The 22,513-nt window shown below is 49.5% G+C and overlaps 8 protein-coding genes across 8 annotated transcripts; 5 read left to right on the forward strand and 3 right to left on the reverse strand.

Annotated features, from left to right (window-relative positions):
• Positions 1-181: 181 nt before the first annotated feature.
• T069G_01281 (synaptobrevin domain-containing protein) lies at positions 182-1,139 on the forward strand (the record flags this gene model as incomplete). The annotated part of the gene is made up of 5 exons (XM_056168491.1): positions 182-202; positions 297-379; positions 463-545; positions 655-1,020; positions 1,099-1,139. 5 exons carry the CDS (start codon positions 182-184, stop codon positions 1,137-1,139), a joined length of 594 nt encoding a protein of 197 aa, XP_056033807.1.
• Positions 1,140-1,671: 532 nt separating this feature from the next.
• Positions 1,672-3,978, reverse strand: T069G_01282 (uncharacterized protein; the record flags this gene model as incomplete). The annotated part of the gene is made up of 1 exon (XM_056168492.1): positions 1,672-3,978. The coding sequence occupies one exon, from the start codon at positions 3,976-3,978 to the stop codon at positions 1,672-1,674; it is 2,307 nt and encodes a 768-aa protein (XP_056033808.1).
• Positions 3,979-8,113: 4,135 nt separating this feature from the next.
• On the forward strand, positions 8,114-8,843 carry T069G_01283 (profilin domain-containing protein; the record flags this gene model as incomplete). The annotated part of the gene is made up of 5 exons (XM_056168493.1): positions 8,114-8,126; positions 8,243-8,258; positions 8,327-8,411; positions 8,473-8,616; positions 8,709-8,843. 5 exons carry the CDS (start codon positions 8,114-8,116, stop codon positions 8,841-8,843), a joined length of 393 nt encoding a protein of 130 aa, XP_056033809.1.
• Positions 8,844-9,395: 552 nt separating this feature from the next.
• T069G_01284 (got1/Sft2-like family domain-containing protein) lies at positions 9,396-10,121 on the reverse strand (the record flags this gene model as incomplete). The annotated part of the gene is made up of 5 exons (XM_056168494.1): positions 9,396-9,692; positions 9,766-9,781; positions 9,858-9,906; positions 9,982-10,008; positions 10,094-10,121. The coding sequence occupies 5 exons, from the start codon at positions 10,119-10,121 to the stop codon at positions 9,396-9,398; spliced, it is 417 nt and encodes a 138-aa protein (XP_056033810.1).
• A 6,395-nt stretch (positions 10,122-16,516) lies between these two features.
• On the forward strand, positions 16,517-17,232 carry T069G_01285 (uncharacterized protein; the record flags this gene model as incomplete). Its single annotated transcript, XM_056168495.1, has 3 exons — positions 16,517-16,724; positions 16,783-16,973; positions 17,059-17,232. The coding sequence occupies 3 exons, from the start codon at positions 16,517-16,519 to the stop codon at positions 17,230-17,232; spliced, it is 573 nt and encodes a 190-aa protein (XP_056033811.1).
• A 168-nt stretch (positions 17,233-17,400) lies between these two features.
• T069G_01286 (uncharacterized protein) lies at positions 17,401-18,225 on the forward strand (the record flags this gene model as incomplete). Its single annotated transcript, XM_056168496.1, has 1 exon — positions 17,401-18,225. One exon carries the CDS (start codon positions 17,401-17,403, stop codon positions 18,223-18,225), a length of 825 nt encoding a protein of 274 aa, XP_056033812.1.
• Positions 18,226-18,516: 291 nt separating this feature from the next.
• Positions 18,517-19,117, reverse strand: T069G_01287 (pterin 4 alpha carbinolamine dehydratase domain-containing protein; the record flags this gene model as incomplete). The annotated part of the gene is made up of 3 exons (XM_056168497.1): positions 18,517-18,711; positions 18,783-18,845; positions 18,911-19,117. 3 exons carry the CDS (start codon positions 19,115-19,117, stop codon positions 18,517-18,519), a joined length of 465 nt encoding a protein of 154 aa, XP_056033813.1.
• Positions 19,118-19,784: 667 nt separating this feature from the next.
• T069G_01288 (amidohydrolase family domain-containing protein) lies at positions 19,785-21,149 on the forward strand (the record flags this gene model as incomplete). The annotated part of the gene is made up of 1 exon (XM_056168498.1): positions 19,785-21,149. The coding sequence occupies one exon, from the start codon at positions 19,785-19,787 to the stop codon at positions 21,147-21,149; it is 1,365 nt and encodes a 454-aa protein (XP_056033814.1).
• Positions 21,150-22,513: the final 1,364 nt, after the last annotated feature.

Raw genomic sequence — 22,513 nt, forward strand, 5'->3', positions numbered from 1 at the left:
TCGAAACTCCTCTTGAAACACCAGACCTCTTTGAACATCGACTTCATCCATTTCCCACCTCTTTAACGCACTCCTTTGACCTGCAATTTCAACCCGCACACTCGCCGCGCACGATTCTGCACCTCCTTACTCGAACATCTAGACGGATAGACCAAGATACGATCCACAGAATTCGCCCAACATGAAGCTTCACTACATCGGCGTACGTCCAATCGAGTTGCCCTGCTACCCTTTGTCTTCACCGAATCCTCGAGCCTAATCGTCCCTTTTGGCTAACATAGAATCTCTCGAGATAGATCATCCGCAACGATAGCCAGCCCGCAGTCGAGATCGTTTCCGAGAAGGAGCTGAGCGCATACTCGCGCTTCACACGCAGCAAGTTCGTCCCCCCCGCAGGAAGCCAGCCTCGTCTCTCCCAAGGCACCGATTTGCCCAAGCAACAACTAACAAGATCTTCTCCAGCTATGGCGAGTTCATGAGCCTTTTCGCAAAGACCGTCGCCGAGCGCACCCGACCCGCCCAGCGACAAGACGTCGAAGAACAAGGTACGGAATCCAAACGCCTTCCTCCCTCCCTTGCCAAAACTCCCCAAAGGGGGGAGGGGGGAAAGAAAACCATCACCAGCCCATGACCGCTCACATGCAATCAACCTAGACTACACTTTCCACGCCTACGGCCGCACCGAGGGCATCTGCGGCATCATCATCTCCGACCACCAATACCCCGCCCTGGTCGCCCACCAGCTTCTCAGCAAAGTCGTCGACGAGTTCCTCACCAAGCACCCGCGCTCCTCGTGGGCCACCGGCGAGCCCGTCCTGCCCTTCCCCGAGCTGAAGGATTACCTCGAAAAGTACCAGGACCCGCAGCAGGCCGACAGCATCATGAAGATCCAGAAGGAGCTTGACGAGACGAAGATTGTTCTGCACAAGACTATCGAGAGCGTGTTGCAGCGAGGAGAGAAGATTGACGATTTGGTGGCGAAGAGTGATGGTCTGAGCGCTCAGAGCAAAATGTTTTATCGTATGACAACCCCTGTCTTTTATCTTTTTCCCCTTTGTGATCATTGGAATTGGTTTGCTAACATGTTTTCGAAAATAGAGCAAGCAAAGAAGCAAAACTCTTGCTGCGTGTTGATGTAATTAGGTCGTTTCATTTGGCGTTGCATGCGGTTCATGTTTCAGCAACAAATGGGGTGTTTGCTTTGAAAGATTGGTTATTACGAAAGACACACAACTCGCACAATACCTCCTACCTATATTTAATACGTATCACACAACACACAATGGGAAAGACGAGGGTGTTCACTGCGAATTTTGCACACAAATATATAAAAAATACCAAATGATATTTTCGTTAAAGTTTTCATAAGACTGCTCAACACAGCCGTGTTTCGCTTTGTAATATTTTATATATCCGCCATCAAGGCTGGCCCCCGGGGCTATGCACTAATGCTATTGAATAAAGTAGAAGGGAACCTTGAAGAAGTCGGGTAATCGAGTATGAAGAAGAAAAAATGACAGATGAAATGGAAGTAAGTGAGGGCATATGGGTAGGTTAGCTAGTTACGCACGCCAGGCGGCTAAAATCATAAAAAAGAAGATAAAGAAGAAAAAATAAGGGTTTAAAAAATAGACAAGAATACATCAGTCAGAAACAGAAAAGGTCGTTCCGTCATGCTCCTTCAAGAACCACACGTGAGCTCTTTCGATAGCCACCACCACCACCTTGCGGAGCATTCGCCCTGCTAGCAGGATGCACCAAGACCGGGACCGCGGTCCTCGTCTCGACAAGCCGCTTGTTCTTGTCTAGCTTGATGTTGGAGGCCGCGTCAGGCGCGGGCTCGCCCGGGTTCCTCCTCGAAGTGGAACGATTCAGAGGCACCAGCATTTTACGCTGCTGCCTTGAGACGCTAATTTGCCGCGCAATCGAGATTTCCACGGCCTCGTATAGGGCCTTTTCGACCTCTTCTTCGCCTGCATCGGTGCGGATGGACGCCATGGACATTTGGTGTTGGTGTTGGTGTTGCTTCGGAGGCGCAGTTTCCTGAGAGGTTGCTGTGGGTTCGGCTACGCGGTTTGTGGGTGGAGGAGGCGGTGGTCCTGATGGCTTTTTGAGGATGGATCGCGGCTGTGGTGGTTGTGGTTGTGGTTGTGTGGATACGGAGGCAGGAGATTCAGATAACTGCTCAGCGACTTTTGGTACGCTGGGCTGCTCGGATGGCGATTCTTTGCGATGGAACTTGGAGATGAGGCGCTCGCGTCGCTCTGGCGTCGTTTCGGCGTCTGCGGGTGCGGGCAGAGGTGGTTCGTCGTTGGAGGGGGTAGAAACTGAAGTCGTTCTCTTTCTCGACTGTGCTGGGACTTTATACATGGCTGGAGTCGGAAAGTTGACCACGGCAGCAGGAGTGGTGTTGGATCGTCTCCGTGAGGAGCCCCTAGGGGGGTTGCCTGCTGGGGCCTGGCTGGGCACGGCGAGAGATTCTGATGGTGTGCTCTCTGGTAAAGGTGAGCTGCCTCTCCGTACTATCTCGATGGGTATAGATCTATCTCGGTAGCTTTTGGCTGCAGGCAGGTTTAGGTTTTGTATCTTGATTTGTCGTCGGTCAGGCAAGCTAGGCCTTGGTGACGGTTGCGGCGGCTGCTGCAGCGACTGCAGAGAGTCTTGTGATTGTTGTGGCTCCCGAGGTTCCTCGGGTTTTTCCAACTCTTTTGAGTTTGATCGCTGAGGTCTTGGTGAGGGCGCAGGCCGTTTAGGTGCCTCGGGACGTTGAGGCACCTGGATCTCCCGAACTTCTTGAACCTCTTGAACCTCTTGAACCTCTGGAGCCTCCTGTACTTCTTGCAGCTTCGCAGTCTGTTCTGCTTGTGCTTCCAGCTGCGACTCTTTTGGTGGTTGAGATTCCTGGGCCTGTTGCAGGAAATATTGGTACTGCTGCTGCTGCTTCTGAAGAATATTTCCAAACATGATGCTGTAGCGCTCCATTTCAATTGTCGGAATCTCAATACTCAGCAGTGACTGTAGTTGTTTCGGTTGCTCAATCTGAATCTGCGGCGGAGCAGGAGCTTCTCGTGTCGGTGCTGCTGTGTCTCGTGGCAGCACAGGCATCTCGGGGACCGGATGTCTCGATAAGCTGCCTGAGCTGTCTTTGCGTGCCGTTGACCCCTTTCTGTCACTCTCTTTATCACCACCAATTTTCGATACATTGGTACGACTTCCAAGGTCCATGCTCTTGCCCGAATCTGTACCCGCTGCTCGCGAGGCCGAGCTATCGGCCGGCTTAGATCGCTTCGACTTTGTCCTACTAAAAGGATTCCATCTTTTCGACATTGATCTTGACATGCCATTGGGATTAGGATTGGATTCCGACACATCTCCCCCAGAAGTTACTGTCGTAAGGACTTGAGTCTGGTTCCATGGTGCCTCGGCAGATCCAGGAGGGTGGCTGGGACTTCCAAGTGCCATTCCGATCGTAGTTGGTGTATCGCCGCCGTTTATTGAAGGTGGTGCCAGTGAAGATGAAGTTGGCGTATTTTTGGAAATTGATGCTGGCGACGATATCTCGCGTGGATACGGGATGTGGTATTGCCGGATAGTTCGTCCTTCCAAGTGTCTCGTACTCGTAGAGCGATCAACAGAGATCGTCGCCTTCGAATCTAAACTGATCTGATCGGTAGACCTGCTATATCCAAACTGATCAACTTGTCTAAGCCGTCCGGCGGCAGAATTGGCATCCAGGCCTGAAGAATGGTAAGGACTGTGGTTTTGAGAAGGGCTAGCAGCGCTTTCAGTCGCGACTGATCTGAGCGACGCGGACGAGGCCGGTTTATAAGAGGACTTGTGATCCCCATCTGCCCATTTTTGCGGGCCCTCTTCTGATGCTGCATAAGTCGGCGTGCTGCTGTGGGCAAGCTCAGATTGGGAGAAATTTTGTTTTTGCAAGGTTGCGGCGTCCCCTGCCCGTACCTTGAACAGCCCCATTGTTGAGCAACCAGGGCCAGACTCTGTGAAGAAGACGAGGACTGGCCTGGGAACAAAGTCGATCAGAAGCGATCATGCGATGATTTTCCCTCTTGGCTCAGCACACGGGGAAGAGGCGTTTGATAAAGGTAAGATGCTCTTAGTTGGCAACCGGCGAACTATTGGCACCAGTCCAGTAATAGCGCCGAAGTGGCGGATCGGCATGAAGACAGTGGCGTTTCGAAATCCAAAACGCAATACCTGTCCTCCGACTTGCACATTCATCCACCTTTAAAGGCCTTGCATACTTAGCGGCGTCCTTTCGGGGCACGAGAGCAAATGCTACCTACTCACCGGGGTAGGACAAGGCCATCTTCACCTGGGCGACTTGTTGGCTTGTTAGAGACCCCATGTTTACTTTGACGCTGCAAGCGGAAAGACCCCTAGACGCCGGCGCGGCGCATAACAATGTACGAATAGTCGTATGAGCGGGCACTCGGTGTGTGTTACTTGATGCATCAAGGCGGCAGACAAAGGGCCTCACCGCCCCTGTAGCGGGAGACTTGGGGCAGCCATGTCATCGAAATGCGGAACTTGGGCCACGATCTTGGCCAGTAGCATAACGCGCGGCACTTCTGGTTGGCAAAGCTATGTTTGAGGTTGATGAGAGGGGTCGCGATGTCCGGATGTTAAGGCGGCTTGATCCGCACCAGGATGGCTAGGCCAGGGCCCAAATCAGGGACTAGCAAGGATTGCCGGATTGGGCAAGCTGGAGAAATTGGGTTCCATTCCATTCCGAGTTTGCGAGCGATTACAGGCGGAAATCTGCTCTGTAACAAAAAAGCAGCCTCGGGACAGTGGGGGAAATGACCGGCATGGATATGTTTGTAGGATCGATATAGCCGACGAGCTGGGCGGTTTTAGCATTGATCCAACACGGCGAATTATCGATTGTCGGTAACCGTCACCGCCTTGGTGCATTGGGGATACTGCCCGGCATTTAAGCTACCGCCTACGATACTACCTCCAGTCCTTAGTTGGGCGTCAGAATCTCATACAAAAACAAAAGCACAGACAAAATGTTATTCTCAAACACGTTGATCAATTAAAGAGACTACAAATATAGCAACAAACTGCAGCAGAAATATGCTTGAACCGACGTTCCAGAAATCCATAGCGAATATCTCCCAGCCAGTGGCCGATCTGAGATCAGACGCGGTGGCTCCTCAGCCCCCTGATAATTTAACATGGCGGGGTGCGACACTAAGCTCGACTCCTGAAGACATGCTGCGACAGCCCTGTTGGCCGGTGCCTGACTGTGCTGGTGCTGTCCTTTGTTTAGATTTTGACTCCGTAAGCCACGGAGCACATGCGAAAAAGTACGCTCTATGCGTCGTGACGTTGCAGATGCGAAGAGGCCGAAAGGGGATTAAGCGATGCTACGGAAGCTCGTTTATCGTAGTCAACCTCCGAGCGACAGATGGCCTACGCCTCCGTTTTACCGCTTGCAGCTAAGCCAAATCTCTGCCTTCTTTTAATCTTTATTCAAGGGTCTCTTCCGAGCTGCAATACTTCGTATATCAATCAACATGGGCATATTCAGCTCTTGCGTTGGCCCTTGCTGTTCCCATCGGTTCCTCTTCCTCCTTGTAATTTGCTGCTGGGATTTGTCGACTCACTTTGTCAAGGGGATGCCCTCTGCGTTTCACTTCTTCCGTGGACGAGGCTGCCTGGCATTTATTATCCTCGTCGTATTTCCGTGCGCAATGTACTTTACACATTGCATCTGTATAATTAGAAAAGCACCGCTTCCTCAACTATGTAAGAGGTTGGAGGATGACCCCAGAAAAGGCAGTATATCGATAGCGTTACTTGCTTGCCAAGGAAGTGGCGGCGGGACAAAGGGGACGGTGACATTTTACAGCCTTGCATCGACTACATATGCCAGTCAACATGTCTCTGCTGTCAGAGACACCACAATGCACCCCATCGCAAGTCATACGATAAACAATAACCTCAATATTGTTTCCAAAGGTGGATTCTGACAGCTTGTTGTTTTGTTATTGTATCAGATAGAGAGCAGGGTCCGTTGGGAGATGGCGGGAATAGTCTAATAGCTTACACGTCAGATGCGCAGCAGCTTACTGCAATTTCGGGATGACATCCGACGAGCATCGACATATTTAACCTCTGTATCCTGCATTAAACAATCGCCATTGGTGTCAGCGGTACGATATCCGGAATTGATCTCGAATGACCCTAGTAACGAGCAACCATCTCTTAGAAAGATTCCACTCGATATATATCAACGTTTTTGAAAGTTACATAATGCCTGGTCATTTATCAGACGTAGCTGGTGGTTCTGCGGAAATCCGTGATAAAGGCTCACGATTCTGAGTGCAACCCTAATGGCGATTCTATGGACGCCAATTTTGTGCCAGCGATACAATTCTCGACCATTATGTTGATAAACGGAAGAAAAAAAGAAGAGGCAAGATTTTATAAAGCGAGGGCAACAGCATTAAGGAGAAGATGCGAGTATAGCGGAATGGGAGGCAATGTCACTGCGGAAATTGCCATCTATAGTCATACTCTCGGACAATGAAGACAGAAATTACTAGTGTTTGATAATAGAAACCAATATGATTTACTCCCATCCTCTGTATAGAGGAGGAAATTACAGTCAAATCTCATCATTTCACGATACCTTCTCCGTCCCACTTACAACAGAGGATGGGGAAATGGGGCCCCGCTTGGGAGAGGAGAGTTCCGTTTCATGTGATCCAATCTCTGATCAACTATTAGTCATTGTCAACTATCCAAAATCTTGTGGCAGATGATCTGGACACGGATGATCCTTTTGGGAGACATGGGCATGATGGATGCGCGAAGGAATCCGGAGCGTGACTCGACTCTTTCGGCTCTCACCGACAACATTGGACGAGAACCAAATGGGATGAATATTCTGGAGCCGCTGGAAGAAGCTCGGCTAAATTGCTCGAATGTTCACAAGTTGGACGGTGCGCTCTCTAATCGTCCCCTAATATCCTGATGACGTAGGTGCAATGGAAACCGCTTTGCCTCAGATATCCTTTGAGTCTGGATGAATAGCTGGACAAATCCATACCTGGACAAGTGGACTTGTCAGACCCTGAAGCGTTGCCGAGGCCTCGATGGTTCCGCTGGGGAAAGGGACCCCCTTAAACTGAGTCCGGGGAGAAGAAGCCAAAGGATGATCAGAATCAGCGCATGGATGACATCGTAGGCGTAGACTGGTGGCTTTCGAGTATATTGGATAGGCTGCCACCATAATTTCTGGCGTCTTGGAGCGAATCCTGGATACATGTGGCGGTTCAAATTATCTGGATGCCTAAGTAGGTGGTAAGGCATCACAATTAATTTGTTTAATTTGCAAATATCACAGGTAAACCCCTTTTATGTACCTTGATGTACTGCTTCTTATACTTGTCTCTCTCTATACCAGTAGACCAACCGGCTTGCTCGTGACCATGCACCATGGAACGGGCTGGGCACATGTACATGCCCAGTAGCATCATCTCGCTGAATTTGACGTCAAGCCCAAGCTAGCGCTGCCTCTACTGAATGCAATAAGCAGGCACCCGAATTAGCATCACCTGGCAATCCATCAGCATCAGGCCCCCCTGGAATCTGGTCTCCTATACCGGGCCCTCCTATCTGGAGATACCCGCAGCGGGCATCAGAGTGGCGGTAGAGACGCCCTGTACGTAGCGCTGATAGCACCAGAGTAGAGCTTCAAGGTTTGTACTGCTGAGCTGGTTCTTGGTGGGGTTTGGCCAAGTCAACAAGTGTTGCCTCCTCCCGCAGCGGGGAACTTTGGGCGCGGATTGGTCAGTGACATGGAAGCTGGCGCAAAAATACCGGCGCTGGCAGGTACCTTGCACACCTCGTTCAAGAAAACGACTGAGGGGCAGCACGCACGGGCACGGCTCAGCACTCAGTACAAATCCAATCCAATATCCACAGCCGCCCAAATAAACAACCCACTCCGCCATTTTCCTCTTGCGTTGACTCTTCCAGTCGCGGAAACTTTTGCCATCTTCATCTTCTCTTTCGTCTTCTCTGCTGCTCTCTCGTTCCTCAACTTCTTCTCCATCACCACATTCCCGCTTTCACCATGTCCTGGCAAGGTCAGTACCAGTTCCAGCTCAGCTCTTCTTCTCCCCCCTGATCCGAGAATAACCCCACCTTGAACCTTCGAGGAGAGCAAAAAAATGACAGCTACTGACATGCCTCATTATCGCAGCTTTCGTCGATACTAGGTACTTTTCCATCCTCCCGCGCTTCGTCCGACTCTCCGAACCATCGAATACTGACTGCGGGATTGTAGCTTGGTCGGTACCGGCCACATCACCAAGGGCGCCATCATCAGCATAGCTGGCGACAGCGCTTGGGCTTCCTCTCCTGAGCTGACGGTATTGTGACCCCGACTGCTAACCTAAGACTGTGCGGTGAGACTGATGGTGGAATGTGCAGATTCAACCTGCCGAGATGAAGGTCATTGCCGATATCGTCGCTGGCAACCAGGCTGCCATCGACAAGGCTTACGCTGAGGGCATTCACGTTGCCGGAGTGCGCTACGTTTTGACCAAGACCGCGGACGACATCTACGCACGAGCTGTACGTCCACGATCCCGAGCCTCGTCCTTCACACTATCATTACATATGCACACACACTCTCCACTGGGAACCATACTAATATGCGTTGTTAGGGCCGTGATGGTGTTTGCATTACCCCCTCCAAGCAGGCCATCGTCGTCGGCATTCACAATGAAGCCGTGCAGGCCGGAAACGCCACCTCGGTCGTCGCCGCTCTCGCCGATCACCTTAAGAAGACCGGATATTAATTTTGGCCGCCGATAGATGGGGAGTCAAAATGGCATAAAAGTTCACAGTGGTCGAGCAGTCGTGTCGGGATAGCGTTGGATGACATAGGGGGTGGGGGAGTTTCTGTGGGAATCTTTGCAACTTAGCTGCCGTGTATTGGGAGGACAGAGACGTCTTCTTGGCAGAACCAAAAATAACAGCATTTTTCAAGTCTCATTCCAAAATGGCTTCAACTCCAAACCGCGGTGCCCTTTGTCAAGCTGATTCAAAGTGATCCTTCATGTTAGCTGTTTAGCTATCACTACAGTTCGCATCATAACCGTCCCGCCTAAGCCTAGGCCGATACACGTATTTTACAATCCATCAGTATTGTTACATCGTCCAGTCTCTCTGAAAGCCGCTGTTCAGTTAACGCCACAAACGCCGATGTCGCTGCTCACTCGAGCCAAGTCATTGCCAACCCTTGAGTATATTCGCTATCATCACCCCACCCTCGGATTCTTCAGCATTTTCCAACGTGCAACCAAATCATGATATGGCAGCTGTCATCGGAGCGAAAGTGCACGGGGATCTTAGACGGGCAGCTCGGCGTTGCGGCGTCCCAGGCCTATCCGATCTGCGAGCATACCGATGTAGGGCCCGATCACAGGTAAACCTCGGGCGAATCCTGCAATCGTGCCCAGGAAATCGCCAAACAATACGGCGATTCCATATGCTTCTACTATGAAGCCGATGAACGTCCATTTTATCAATATCAGCGTGAGGCCTGCGAAGAATGCAGCTGTGCCTTTTGCTTTCTGTTTCCTAGCGAAGAAGAAGAATGTCTTCTGAGGACCAATGATAATCGTCAAGCCGATGAGGAAGAGGATCTATTTTGTCAACAAGGTGGTTTGTCAGTTCGGTCGTCGGTTCGCAGGCGGGTAAACATGGGAGAGACTGCACATTTCCCATCGCAAGCCTGTGAAATAAGGTATTAGCCAGATGAAACGCCGCAGAGACATTCGCGTAGAGGTCCTTGGAAAGGGACGACTCACATGGCGCGATCAAAGAATAGCATCACTCCACCGACGAGGAAGAGACCACCTGAAACGAAGCGACCTCGTTAGATCAACAGCGCCCTGGTTACGTCGAAGCTTGTAGACAAGGTCGCATACCTACCGCCAGAGCAGAAAACCACCCCAATCTCTATTTACACGAGTCAGCATGCCATCGCATCGCTACCGGAGACAGCCCAGAAGCTCGCGTGAGGTCGCTTCTGCAGGGTACTTACTCTGGTTATCCGACAGCCACATAGACATTTTGGTGAGCTGATGTTATTCCCCTCCTTTTTTAAACAAGTTGTGATATCGTATGCGATTTGCTGAAGTTGTCGCGATGAAAGGTCTCGGGTTTTGGAAGGGCGGTACAGATGATGCGCGATGCTGGTTGGTTGAAGAGATGGAGAAGCAAAAGATAACAAGCAGCCCAGCAAATTAACCTGGATTTACCAGAAATTAGGAGATGAAGCTTCCCTTGTCTTAGGACACCATGGCGGAACGCGATTGGGGGGCTTGTCTGCTCACCTTATCGCGGATTAGGCTTAGCGCAAGGGTCTTCTACGAGGTACCTGCGCTGGGCTGTGATTCTCGACGTCACGCTGCTTGATTGGCTAAGAAAGATGTTGGTATTCTGACATGTGAGTGAGGTTGAGGTTGTTGTGTTGGTTGGTTTCAGTAGAGATTCATAATGAGTCGAGTGTGGCATGATGAGATGTCTCAATAACCACATCATCACGACTTGTGTCTGAACGTTTGGTTGCCAAGATGGACTTATAAACAAAAAGCCTTGGCAGGAGTATCAGACTGGCGAAGGGGGTTTCAGAGGGAAGATGTTGGTTTCATTCGAAGCGAGACTGTTGCTGTTGCTTTGATGCTTCATCTTAACCATATTATGACTAAAACGAAAAGAAGTGTCTCCATTCTTAACAGATTATGATTCCATGTCGTTAAGGGGTCATCATACTCAGTTGTAGGACCAGTAATTCCTAACGAATTTGTAATAAACAAGCGAATGTTGCACGCAGACTTGACATACGCTACTTTACGCACTCATACCAAGTTACTGGGCCTCAGAGAATTGTGAAAAAGTCAACTACATCAAGCAACCAGCCGTTGATGTCATTTGACACTTGCGTTGTCGAGTGACTGCCTCATAGATCAAGAGTACAGCGTCTCAACAAATACGCCTGTTGATAGGGTTCTTGCAGAAAATAAAAGATTGAGCTCAACATTTTGCGACCTCGTGATGAGTGATAACGTTGTAGACTGGAGTGAATGCGGAGAGAAGCATAGAGTCCTCAACAAAACTGCCTGGACCTGTCACCTAATTCCGCCTCATGACACCAAGGGATGGCTTCACTTAATCCGAATATGCAAACGACCGGCGGTCAATCTGACGGTCAATGTTGTATGCTTTTCTACGTCCGTAATTACTTAGTTACTCAATAGTAGAAACCGCCAAAGCATGAGAGGCCGCATCAAACCAGCACATCTCATTGGTGTCTTGGGTCGGGACAACGCACACATGAGATGCAATAACCCAGTGTTGAGCTCTCAACCATGGGTAACCACAGCCTAGAGTGAATTGAACGTCAATTCACTTGGTCTTTTCAATCCGTCTGGCAGATCACAAAGATCTATATAATGTCACAGCATTTCCAGCACGATTTCCTTCCCAAGTTCACACAGCCCCATATCATCTACCCATTTTACAGATTGTTACAGAAGATGCATCACCAAGGGACTCAATCCTATCCTCCAATGGCATAGTTATGACTTGCATATTTGATATACTTCGAGGACGACTATTGTAATCCGACGGCCCAGCTCCGAACAAACTTAGACCTCGACAGCGATAGCGGTAAGCAGCGGTCCCCAAGGTCGCTATTAACATAATACATCTGGCTAACTGGTAAACTAATTTAGCAACCTGCGATATCTGCCTTGGACCCCTAACCGGGGTAGACAGGCAGTTAGCGTACGTGGTACTCATATATACCCTGGGTTCTAAATTCTGCGGTGCTAATACAGTACCACATAGGAAGAGCATCCGCTCGCAAGCACTACGCTAGTGAAAGCTTACCACCGGCGAATGGACTGCCTCTGGGCAGCACAAGAAAGCCGGAGCCTCAGCAAAGTCGCAAGACTGCAACGGGCAACAGAAAGGGTTCGCTGTGCAGCAACCCAACTATACGCATGGCTACTTGCCAAAGAGGAGGCATAGAAAGCCAACAACGAAGCCAAGGAGCAGTCAGAAGGAATTACAAAACCCGCCTAGTGGAGACATATCCCGAAGGCGACGACTACCGTAAGTCATTCTATCCATTTTCAACCAACGCTTCCATCACGGCCCTGTTGACTGGCGAATGGTCTTACCAGACGCCCGCCTTCACTCTTCACATCAGACATCTGAGAGGAATTGTACAAATTCAAACACGAAGTGAGTATAATCGCCTTTCTACACTTCCTTTTTTGAATTGGTCTTCATCCACTGCAAGAAGATTGACGGGGGCACTCGAAAACTGACCATCAGACAGCACACAACTTGGCACAAATACGCAGGGCATAGATCCTCAATATGAACTACTTTTCTCCCAAGACTCATCAAACACGGATGGTTGGGCAATGGAACTCACGTCAACTTTTGCCCCATAGATTTACCAACAGATTTCCAATGAGGGATTGGAAAGTGAAGGTCCCAGCTGGGAGCTGTCTGCCGGAGCTACATCCTGAAGTTTGCCATATTATACCCAAGGTATATACAGCTCATCTTTACTCGACGGGAAAACGGAACCCCAAAAACACCACAACACGGAAATGGAAGAGGATCTGTACTCTTCTCAGTGCCGCCTACAGAAGAATTACCTTTACCAATGGATACAACTCCTGACAACCAAACAACTACCTAGTATCGAACAGCGAGTGCACTAAGACGTACAAGATGTTTGAGGAAGGTGGGACCGGTTGAGCGTACCTACCTACAAGGTCGCCCCGCATAGCAGCATCGCCTAGAACTGAGCATCAACATCAATCAATCGTTCGCAACAACTTCTCGCATTCTCTCTAATCTCAATACACGAATGGACCAGAGGTTGCCTATTCGTCACAGACACTACTGGAGGATAATGAGTACTGGCTGTGCTTTGATGGAGGCGTCGAAAAGTCGTCAGTACGCATTGAGCAAAATGAGGGGGCTACCGGAATTCTACAGTTGAGGATGGCCCTTTGCCCTCCAACATGGTCAATCAACCAAGGGTGCTACCTATGCCAAGGAATGATGGGATATCAATCTCCCAAATCCTAGAGCATCGTTGCGTTGCCGTTGTTTCTTCTGATTTGGTCTTTTTTAATTGTATTTGTCCGCTGAATCCGCCGTCATCGCCATCAAGATGTGTGGCGTCACTGGAACGAAAATCAGCGAAAGAAGTATATCCTCAAATTCGACTAGGAGAAGCGAGGAGATTATACACAGGCGAGTCATCACGAGTTGTTTCCAACACACTGCACTTTCAAGCTAGTTCTCAACCAATCCCGACGCCGTTTGCAATCAATTCGAAACCACAACGCAGACACGGACAAGCAGTCTTTGGCTGCCTACATCCACTGCAGCCGGAAAATCAGTCTGCCCAAGCAACCGCACAATAGCAGACCCAAAGTCGACGAAGATAAGATCAACCCTAAACCACTAGACCTTTTGCGATTCCTGGATCAAATTTTGGCACCCATAGAAAGGAATTCACCCTCTATGCAATTACCGATGAGTAATAGTCATCTCTCTCAACAACCAACAAGTGCATCTACCCCTGAGAGTTTGAAAGCCCCTGACAAGATGCCTGCAACTGAAGACTGGACCGTGGTGAGGTCTAAACCTCGTCGATCGAGACGAGACCAAGGCTCCACTTCAACTTCCAACCCTTTCCCACAGCCGTCTCGAGCTGTCTCCCACCTCACCAACGAAAATTGACTCTAAATCTACCTATCTACAGTTACTCCATGGACATTAGGGACACCAAGATGCCGAAAACGAGAAACCTGATATTGATGAACTGCTACTGGCTCACACGGTGCCCAACACCCACAGCGAGGACTAAAAAGAAAAATCAACCAACGTCCAATGGAGGAATCTCTCCCATCACACACTCACTCACTCTCAACAACCCACCCTCCGTCTGCATCTACCCCTGAAAAGTGAAAGTCCCTGAGCAAGATGCCTGCGACTGAAGATTGGACCGTGGTGAGGCCCAAATCTCGTCGTTCGAGACGAGGGCAGGGTTCCACCTCAACCTCTAACCCCTTCTCCCAGCCTTCTCGCTCTGTCTCCCCAGAGACAAGCGAGGACGGCAGCGGCATTGATGGGGACATGGATGATAGCAACTCTGATGAGGTCATGGAAGAAAACGACTCTGAAGACGAGTAAGTAACATGTCCCATCACTATTCTGATTTCTACCTACCTCATCTTATCATGAGTTTTGACAATAAAGCAGTAAGAATTCCTTTCCTTAGGTCAGACGTTTAGTCTACGGTTAAAGTATTTACACGAGATCAAGGTCTTATAAGCCACGAGTGTTTTGCACACGAGTTTACTACGAAACACCCTTTGAGATACTCACCATTTGGCAAAATCTCTCAAGCGGCACTCTCAGACAACCATTTCCTTGAGCGAATTTGGAACAGGCAAAACACAGTTGTGATACCCATTGATAATGGCACCTTGAGAACGTCTTCTTCTGCCCGGAGGGAGCAGTGAGTATGGTTAGCCCGGGAGTCTTGAGAAGAAAGCTGCAACAATGAATGTGGAATACTCCCTGATGCATGCCTGGGCCACGCGTGCTTCTCCTCTGACTCTCATAATAAATTCGCATAGCCGTGTACAGGCTGTCAAAGAAGGAATCCTCAACCGCCAACTCCATTTCATCTTATACTTAGAAGCGGCAACAGCTGCGTTATTTCGCATTGCTGGATGTTTGCACACACGCACCATGCCGACGGCCCAGCCTAGCCAAACCGCCATTTGAATACAACAAATTTGGCCTCGAGCAAGCCTGGAATCTGGTGGCTATACGAAAGAAGATATTGAGTTTCAGAGGGCTTGGGGTGTGCTTGTAGCCTGCTTTGGCAAGAAACAAGGCGCGATCGTATAATATCTTCTCTCGAAGTGTACCCGTTGCAAGCTGGGCAACAAGGGTTGTCTCAAGGTGTCCGCCGATACTTTGGGTGTCTCCAAGAAGATCCATGAACTGGCCCAGAAGGGCTATAATGTATGTAACTGCTCCCTAGCCGCCTTCTAGCCACTAACTAGCCGGTAGTCCCGCTTCAAGAAGATGCAGGCCGTAGCTCGCAAGGCCAGACGATCGATGTGGAAGAAAAATGGCGTGGCTGCGAAGCGTAATGCCAGCGAGGAAGCCGGTAGGAAGGAGCGAGATAATGAGCATTTCATACTGCTAGTCAACCTCTTGAAGTCTCTACTACTGTGCTTATTCATACTGAACAACTCACATCACCAAAAGGGGCGACCGGATTGGTGGAGGCTGACGGTGGAAGTTTCCTTGTTACATACATATTCATATGCCACGATATCACGAAGATGGTGAAGGAGTGGGTGAGCCTGGCGTACAGGGGCCGTCTCCAAGCTCAGTCTTGTTCTTGTTCCACCAGCAACTCGTAACAACTTCAGTCGCAAAAGATTGGAACGGGGTGTTTACAGTCTACACTTTTCATCAGTCGCGAAAGAGCTGCACGAGTCCTGACCGGCAGGCCCGAGCATTTGACACTTTGAGCTTCGCCAGGTTGCAGGTACGCCATGGATCAAGACTAGGGACCATGGCCGCAGGTCCTTAGGTTAACTTTTTGATGACCGAGTCCCATCCATTTCTTTCTTTCTTCAGCGTTTCGGCTGTATGTTTTGCATTTTACAAGACCGAGGTTGGCTTGCTGCAGATCACTCAGCATACAAAAAATGCTCGATACCCCAGCTACTTGCCGCGCTTGTTCATTCTGTCAAGTTCAGAAGGTTTTGGATACTTTGGGCGCTCTCAGCACAGGCTTTCTAAAGAAGTCTCCCTGGTTCGAACAGTGTCATAAAACGCCATGACTGAGGCGGTGATTCTGATTATATTGCAATGGTATGTCTTTTAGTTTCGGGTTAGGGACTGCAGAGTACTACTCCTAATCGGCGGAGGCAACCTTTGCGTCATCTCCAGGTCCTCTGGTGAACGTGGCCAGCCATTGTTTTCAGATCCTACCCTAGCAATTCTGCAACTTATACGAGACTCGAGCTTCCATCGATGAGGCACTGGAATTTATTCATCAGCATCAGCGCCTTCTAACGGCTTGGGCCGTCCGCATTGGAATCGGTAAGTGCCAATATACGTTTCTCGAATGATGTCTGGATCTAATATGGCCCCATTAGACTAGCAGAATTCCAACGGCACGTTTCAGGAATTCGAGAGAGACGGAGTAAATCTGGTCCATACGGTGCCAAACAGCCCAGAGGCAAGCAATGAGGACGAGGGCCGACAGAAAGATGAGGGCCGGCAGGCAGGTTAGCTATGATGATTTGTTTGGGGAAGAGGTTGATCAAAGAATTAATGATTGTATCCTTCTCACTTAAACTCCTCTGATGGGAAGTTTACAGGAGCAACCACACTCAACAACATGAAGGGGTTAGAAAAGATTTTCGCAGCATACAAGAACCAGTTGGACAGACAAGGCACACTGGTCCTCAACAAGGAGGAGTTCGACGTTGATGAAACAGCCTACAGTTACCTCGCATCAACCACCTTGCGATGGATTAAACAAATACCAACATTGCCAGTTTGGGCAAACAAAGCTGTTTTAACAAATTTCCACCACGTTGCACACGGTAGGATTCAACTTGGGCACAGACATCAGCAAAACATCATTTGGGTCACAGAAAATAGTGGCCAATGAAGATCTTGACTTTGAGATATACAAGGACAGACAACTCACCTCCACATCGAGGAGATACGGGCAGCAAGTCCAAGTCCATGAGTGGACATCAGGCGACACCCGAATTCTCAAGGAATTGCGACGGCCGTTTAGTTTTACACAGATGACAATCTCACTATGGCGCAGAGACTTGGCATCTCAGGTTTTGAAGACTCTGAGTGCATCAGGCTCCTCAAATGGATGGATAAACTGACAGACTTTTCCGTGGCTGCTTTGGAGTGGATTAGGGGACAGAAACACGTCTTGTGTTTGCGGCCACAGGGATTAGCTACAAGCATTTGGGTGACTTTGACTTTGAGGACTTTGTTTTGAGGGTTGAATCACCGAAAAATATAACAGGGGCGTGGTCATATGTCCGCACAGGCGAGGCTGGAGCTCCTACCGCACATGATGCCGTATAGCCAGATGCCCCCGATGATTAACATGGAGCCATACCTTGTTTTCCTCCGCAAACCCAGTCTTGTTGTTGTCCCGCTAGCTACGCCGCTGATGGACAAGAGAAGCTCCAGCCTCTTCTCAGCTTGGGTTTGGAACGGCACAAGTTCATATTAGACCTTCTCGATGACAAAATGATCGAAGACGATATTCACGATTACGTCCGATATCTCAATATCAGGAAGGGACTTGTAGAGGATCTGATGACTCTTATCAACCAGTACAAATTGCCATTGCAACTGAACGCGACCGTATTTGCTATATTCATGGTTGCGCCTATCGAGAAAAAACAGAATACGTCTTACATCAATCCGACTAACGCACACTTCGTCGCTGAGTTGGTGTCTATCTTTGGCCGAGACGTCTCTAACATTTCAAAAGCGCTAGTCAGCGTACGGGACTCACAGACGATCACAAAAAGCCAGCAACGGCTTTTCCAACGCGCTAATAAAGACGATATGCCCACGGTAGGCTTCGAACATTTGCAGCAATTACTCGGCTTCGATAATAATTTTGGCCTCGATTATGTCTTTACAAGGGCATGTCTCGATTCAGATGTCTTCTTCACTCATGACTTCGGAATCCCCATATTCGACCATTTGGACATTGGAAATTGCAACCGGGCGCTGTGGCAAACAAATTGGACGACCGATTCCATGGGATTGACTCTTACACGTAACAACGAGACGCGGCCAGACAACATTGAGCCTTTGAGCACCAGCCCCAAACCCTACAGATATACCTTTACTATATCACCCAACTTCAACCTATCTTCTTTCCAGCCTCTACAGAACCTGCACAGGCTTCCAGGTAGTGGCGGCGTCTCATTACTGGGGAGATTTAGCCTGTCACCCGAGACCGACAGAAGGAAAAATATTTCCAGCTCATGTGCCATGGATTCAGGAGATCCGCTGGATTTACAGCACCTCGAGAGCAGAGCAACGACACTATGGCATTGATTCAGGATGATCCGAAAACATACTCATTCTACGATCCATCAAGAAGAACACGATTACCCTCGGCCTTCCCTGCACGAGGCACGTAGGATGGTCCTCATATATGCAAGGACTTGTATTTGACAATCATATTGGGAAAACACGATACGCTTCATTAGGCCCGCTTTCAATTCGAAGACTTTGATTCTGAAGGGACCGAGGTTGAAACTGAAAAATTACACAGTTATCTTGATTAGCTTTTCATAGCATCTCTATTACCACAATTATTGCTTTTATCTCCATCATCTCCATCATCTACTTCTTCACGCAGCAATTGCCATCCTTGACAACCTCATCCGCCAAAGTCTTCATCTCGCAACTTGCCGGTTCCGGTTCCAATTCACCAAAATCCTTAGCTATGGAATCACAGAGAGTAGCTAGGCCGATATCCTTGTCTGATAGGCCTTTCGGGACATGTGTTGTCCACCGAATAAATGTCGTATTATAAACCTATTAGATAGTCAATCCATCATTATTCTCTCATCTTTATGTATCATTCGTGAAATATGTATTATACTCACATTAGACCACTCAGGATGATGATTCCAGATCTTGCACTGCAACGAAACAGCCGTCATGAAATCCTACCAAAAAAAAAACTCACTCATCAGCCCAAACAATCCGAATCTCATCATGTATATTCACATACCCATGTCTTTGTGAAATTCTTAAACTTAAAACTCCGCTCCAAAGCCTCCCCATCAGCCGTCAGCGTCCACTTGCCGCCATTCGATACAAGCAGCTGGTCGAGCTTGGGGGATTGAGAGGACATGAATCTAGCGTGTCTGATGCCGGAACTAGCGAGGGAAGTGTTCTTGTAGGAGAAGAGTAAGGATGGGATTTTTGAACGGGACATTTCTTTCTTTTTCTAGAACATTGATGAATTGTGATTTTGGTATTTGTGAAGGATGATGGAGGTTTTGGTTGAGAGCTGTTTAGTTGAGGTTCGTTTTGACGCTATTTTTTTAAGCTCACTCCAGGGTATGTGTCTATAACTGCTACGTCAATGATCTATATCACATCACATCCATCAAAAGCTTAAACACTGTTTCATTTATATCTTAACAATTGGTATTCGTTGCTTCAATCATCTCATTGCCAATCCCTCAATTAGATAAAAACAGATAGAATCTCGATGATCCCGAAGTCCCCGCTTCGATAGCTTCCATCAGTCTCCGGCCCCTGTACCCGCTCCACAACCAACAGCTAACGTCCGTCTCAAGATCTTTTGTAGGAGTGCATTTAGCCAGGATCCTGTTCGGGCAAGTGGTGCGCCTAAATCGTATTGATCGTATCTCCATGTCATATAAGCTCCCTTTGGAGGATTCCCCAGCCACGCAATGCGGGTGTGATAACCGCCAAGGAGCTATAAAAGGACGCCTGCTAGCCCATCACCGTTGGATATAGCTATCATTCCTTTTTATTTTTCTGCACGCTTCTTCTTGTCAAATTGATTTGGTAAAAAAAAAATCTCCTGTCCTTGGATTCGAGTTGCTCTATAATTGCTCCAAACTCCCGTTAATATGCGCGTTCCTATCCAGCCCCCCCTTCACCCCTCACATATTGCTTCAGAGCCTCCAGTCGAAGACAGCGAGACTGTATCTCTCCTCGTAGCGACACTGCTGATTCCCGGCCGCGGAGAGCCCATAAACAACGGAGCGCTTGCCATCAAAGGCGGCAAGATTGAGTGGGTTGGCAGCTATTTCGACAGGCCGCCCAAGTATCAGAATATCCCGCCGAGACATGTGCCTGTGCTGATGCCGGGCCTGTGGGACTGCCACGTCCACTTCATGGGGTTGGACGTCATTAGCGACCTGGCCTCGATGGGCTCATACCTCCCAGGCTACAATGCCCTGGCCGGCGCCGTCACGGTTGATGATCTGAAGGAGACGCTTCTGGCCGGCTACACGTCGGTGCGGGAGCTGGGAGGATACGGAGGAGACTTGTGGCCCGCCGTGAAGAACGGCCCCCTGATCGGACCCAACATCTATTCCGCGATTGCTCCGTTGTCCATCACAGGCGGCCACGCTGATGACCACTCAGCGCCCATCAGCACGGTCATGGCTGCCATGAAGTGCGGCGGCAGTCCCATTGGTGTATGCGATGGCGTCGACGATTGCATCAAGGCGGTTCGTAACTTGGTACGACGAGGTGCTCGTTGCATCAAAGTCTGCTCCACCGGAGGTGTCGGCAGTCTCAACGATGACCCGGAAGACCGCCAGTTCTCGGACGAGGAGCTCAAGGCCATCGTCGAAGAGGCGGCTCGAAGCCGACGATCAGTGGCCGCTCATGCCATGGGTAAAGCTGGTATTCTGGCTGCGCTTCGAGCGGGCGTCAAGTCCATTGAGCATGGCTGCTACCTCGACGATGAAGTGGCCGACGTTATGCTTGAGAAGGATGCCATCTTCGTCCCTACGCAGCACATTATCCGTATTCTAGCTCGAGACTACAGCGATCTGCTCCCTGCTCCGGTCAAACGCAAGCTGCTTGGCATCTATGACCAGTCCAGGAACGCATATAAAGTGGCCATTAAGAGAGGAGTCAAAGTTGCTCTAGGAACCGACATGACCAGTAGTGCGAGAGCATCGGCCCTCTCACACGGCAACAATGCACATGAACTCACGTACGCGGTAGAACTGGGTATGTCACCACTTCAGGCGATTGAAAGCGCAACAGCCAATGGACCAGAGACCCTTGGAGGGCTGGCACCGTTGAGCGGGCAGTTAAAGGCGGGATATGATGCCGATATTATCGCTGTTGTCAAGAACCCGCTGAATGATATCCGAGTCTTGACGGACACCAGTAACATAACGCACGTATGGAAAGGCGGCAAGTTGTTCAAGAGTCGGCCCAAGATGCCAACTCAGATATCTGATGAGTTGCTCTAGAAGTCACGAGTTGACCATTTCTTCCTTGGAAGAATAGACGCCCCCTTAATTATGAATGCTATTTCCGGCGTGTAATGGTCTGCTGTCATGCAATTGGACAGCCGAATTTGGTATCAAGCTTCGCGAAAAGTTGCCCATGTTGTTGTAAGATGCACCTTGTAGGATGCCATCGAAGTCAAAGCGTAATCAAAATACAGACCTCGACTATATATTTCATATGCTGCTTTGACTCGGGAACCGCTGGGTAGCTGCATACGAACACATACGATTTCCGCTCACGAAGAACCAGGAATTCCATCTAGAAATCACGGATCGTTATCAGATCGGCTGTCAAGTACCGGGTGCAAGTACCCATCCACAACACGGCCTCCATTGTTTGCACCTTGATCGATAGACTCGCGTGCTACAGTAGTAGACTCCGCATCTAGACTATCGCGAATGAAAAAGTCACCGAGGAGGCTATTCCGTATCGAGAGCATGGTTTCCCGAGAGAGATCCGGCAAAAACGGGACTTGCCGAGGGACCTTGGCCGGAGATAGCAGGACGCAGCTTGTCATTGAATCCAGTAGCCTGTCGATTCCGAGGTGGGATGACACAAGCATAAGGAATGCTACTATGTAATCAAAGGTCGAGCTAATGCCTGATGGGGCAATTTTTGAGCTTACTACTGCACTCCACGCTCCATGCTCCGTACTGTAGAAGCAACACGTCGAGGAGCATACTGTAGAGCGTAGATATAACCCAATTTGTTGGACGGGCCAGTGCTGGCGTGTTTGGAAACATCCGAGAGATCCTTCTTCCTCACTCGAAGAGGGACGCAAAGTACAGTAGTGGTACCTAGCTTCGGACAGGGCGGGTCTCTTGATTCTGCCAACAGAGCACACTTGTGCTTCGTCCACACATGCTTGACGTACAGCTGCCAAACTCTGGCATTGTTCGGAGCCCAATAATGTCACCAGCGGAGAAAGAACTCGATCCAGAGGTGGCAGACAGTCCAACGCCATTGCTGCGTCTGGCGTCTGGGCGAGTAATCATGGCACTGACTGTGGTTAGTCGACTTTGTACGAGTACGGGGACCCTCGAGAGCATCAAAGCGTATTAGTGATCAAGGGCGTGTTTGTTTTTGACTACGTGGGTTAGCACGAGCCGTCGAAAAGAGGTAAGCCGTAAGGCGAGACGCGGAGGCCCCATCGAATTGCGCTGCAGCTCTTGACGCGGTCCGCTCGAAGCTGTTTGTCTTTTCTTTTTGTTCGAAGAACCATGCCTCTCCCTCTTCCCAGAGCCAGGCTCGGAAATAAGCTCCTCATTCCAGCTTTTGTCCCCCATGCCAGTCCAGTGGCAGGCCATGTCATCACGTAAAAAGG

This window comes from Trichoderma breve, chromosome 1, assembly GCF_028502605.1.
Source record: "Trichoderma breve strain T069 chromosome 1, whole genome shotgun sequence".
NCBI lineage: Eukaryota > Fungi > Ascomycota > Sordariomycetes > Hypocreales > Hypocreaceae > Trichoderma > Trichoderma breve.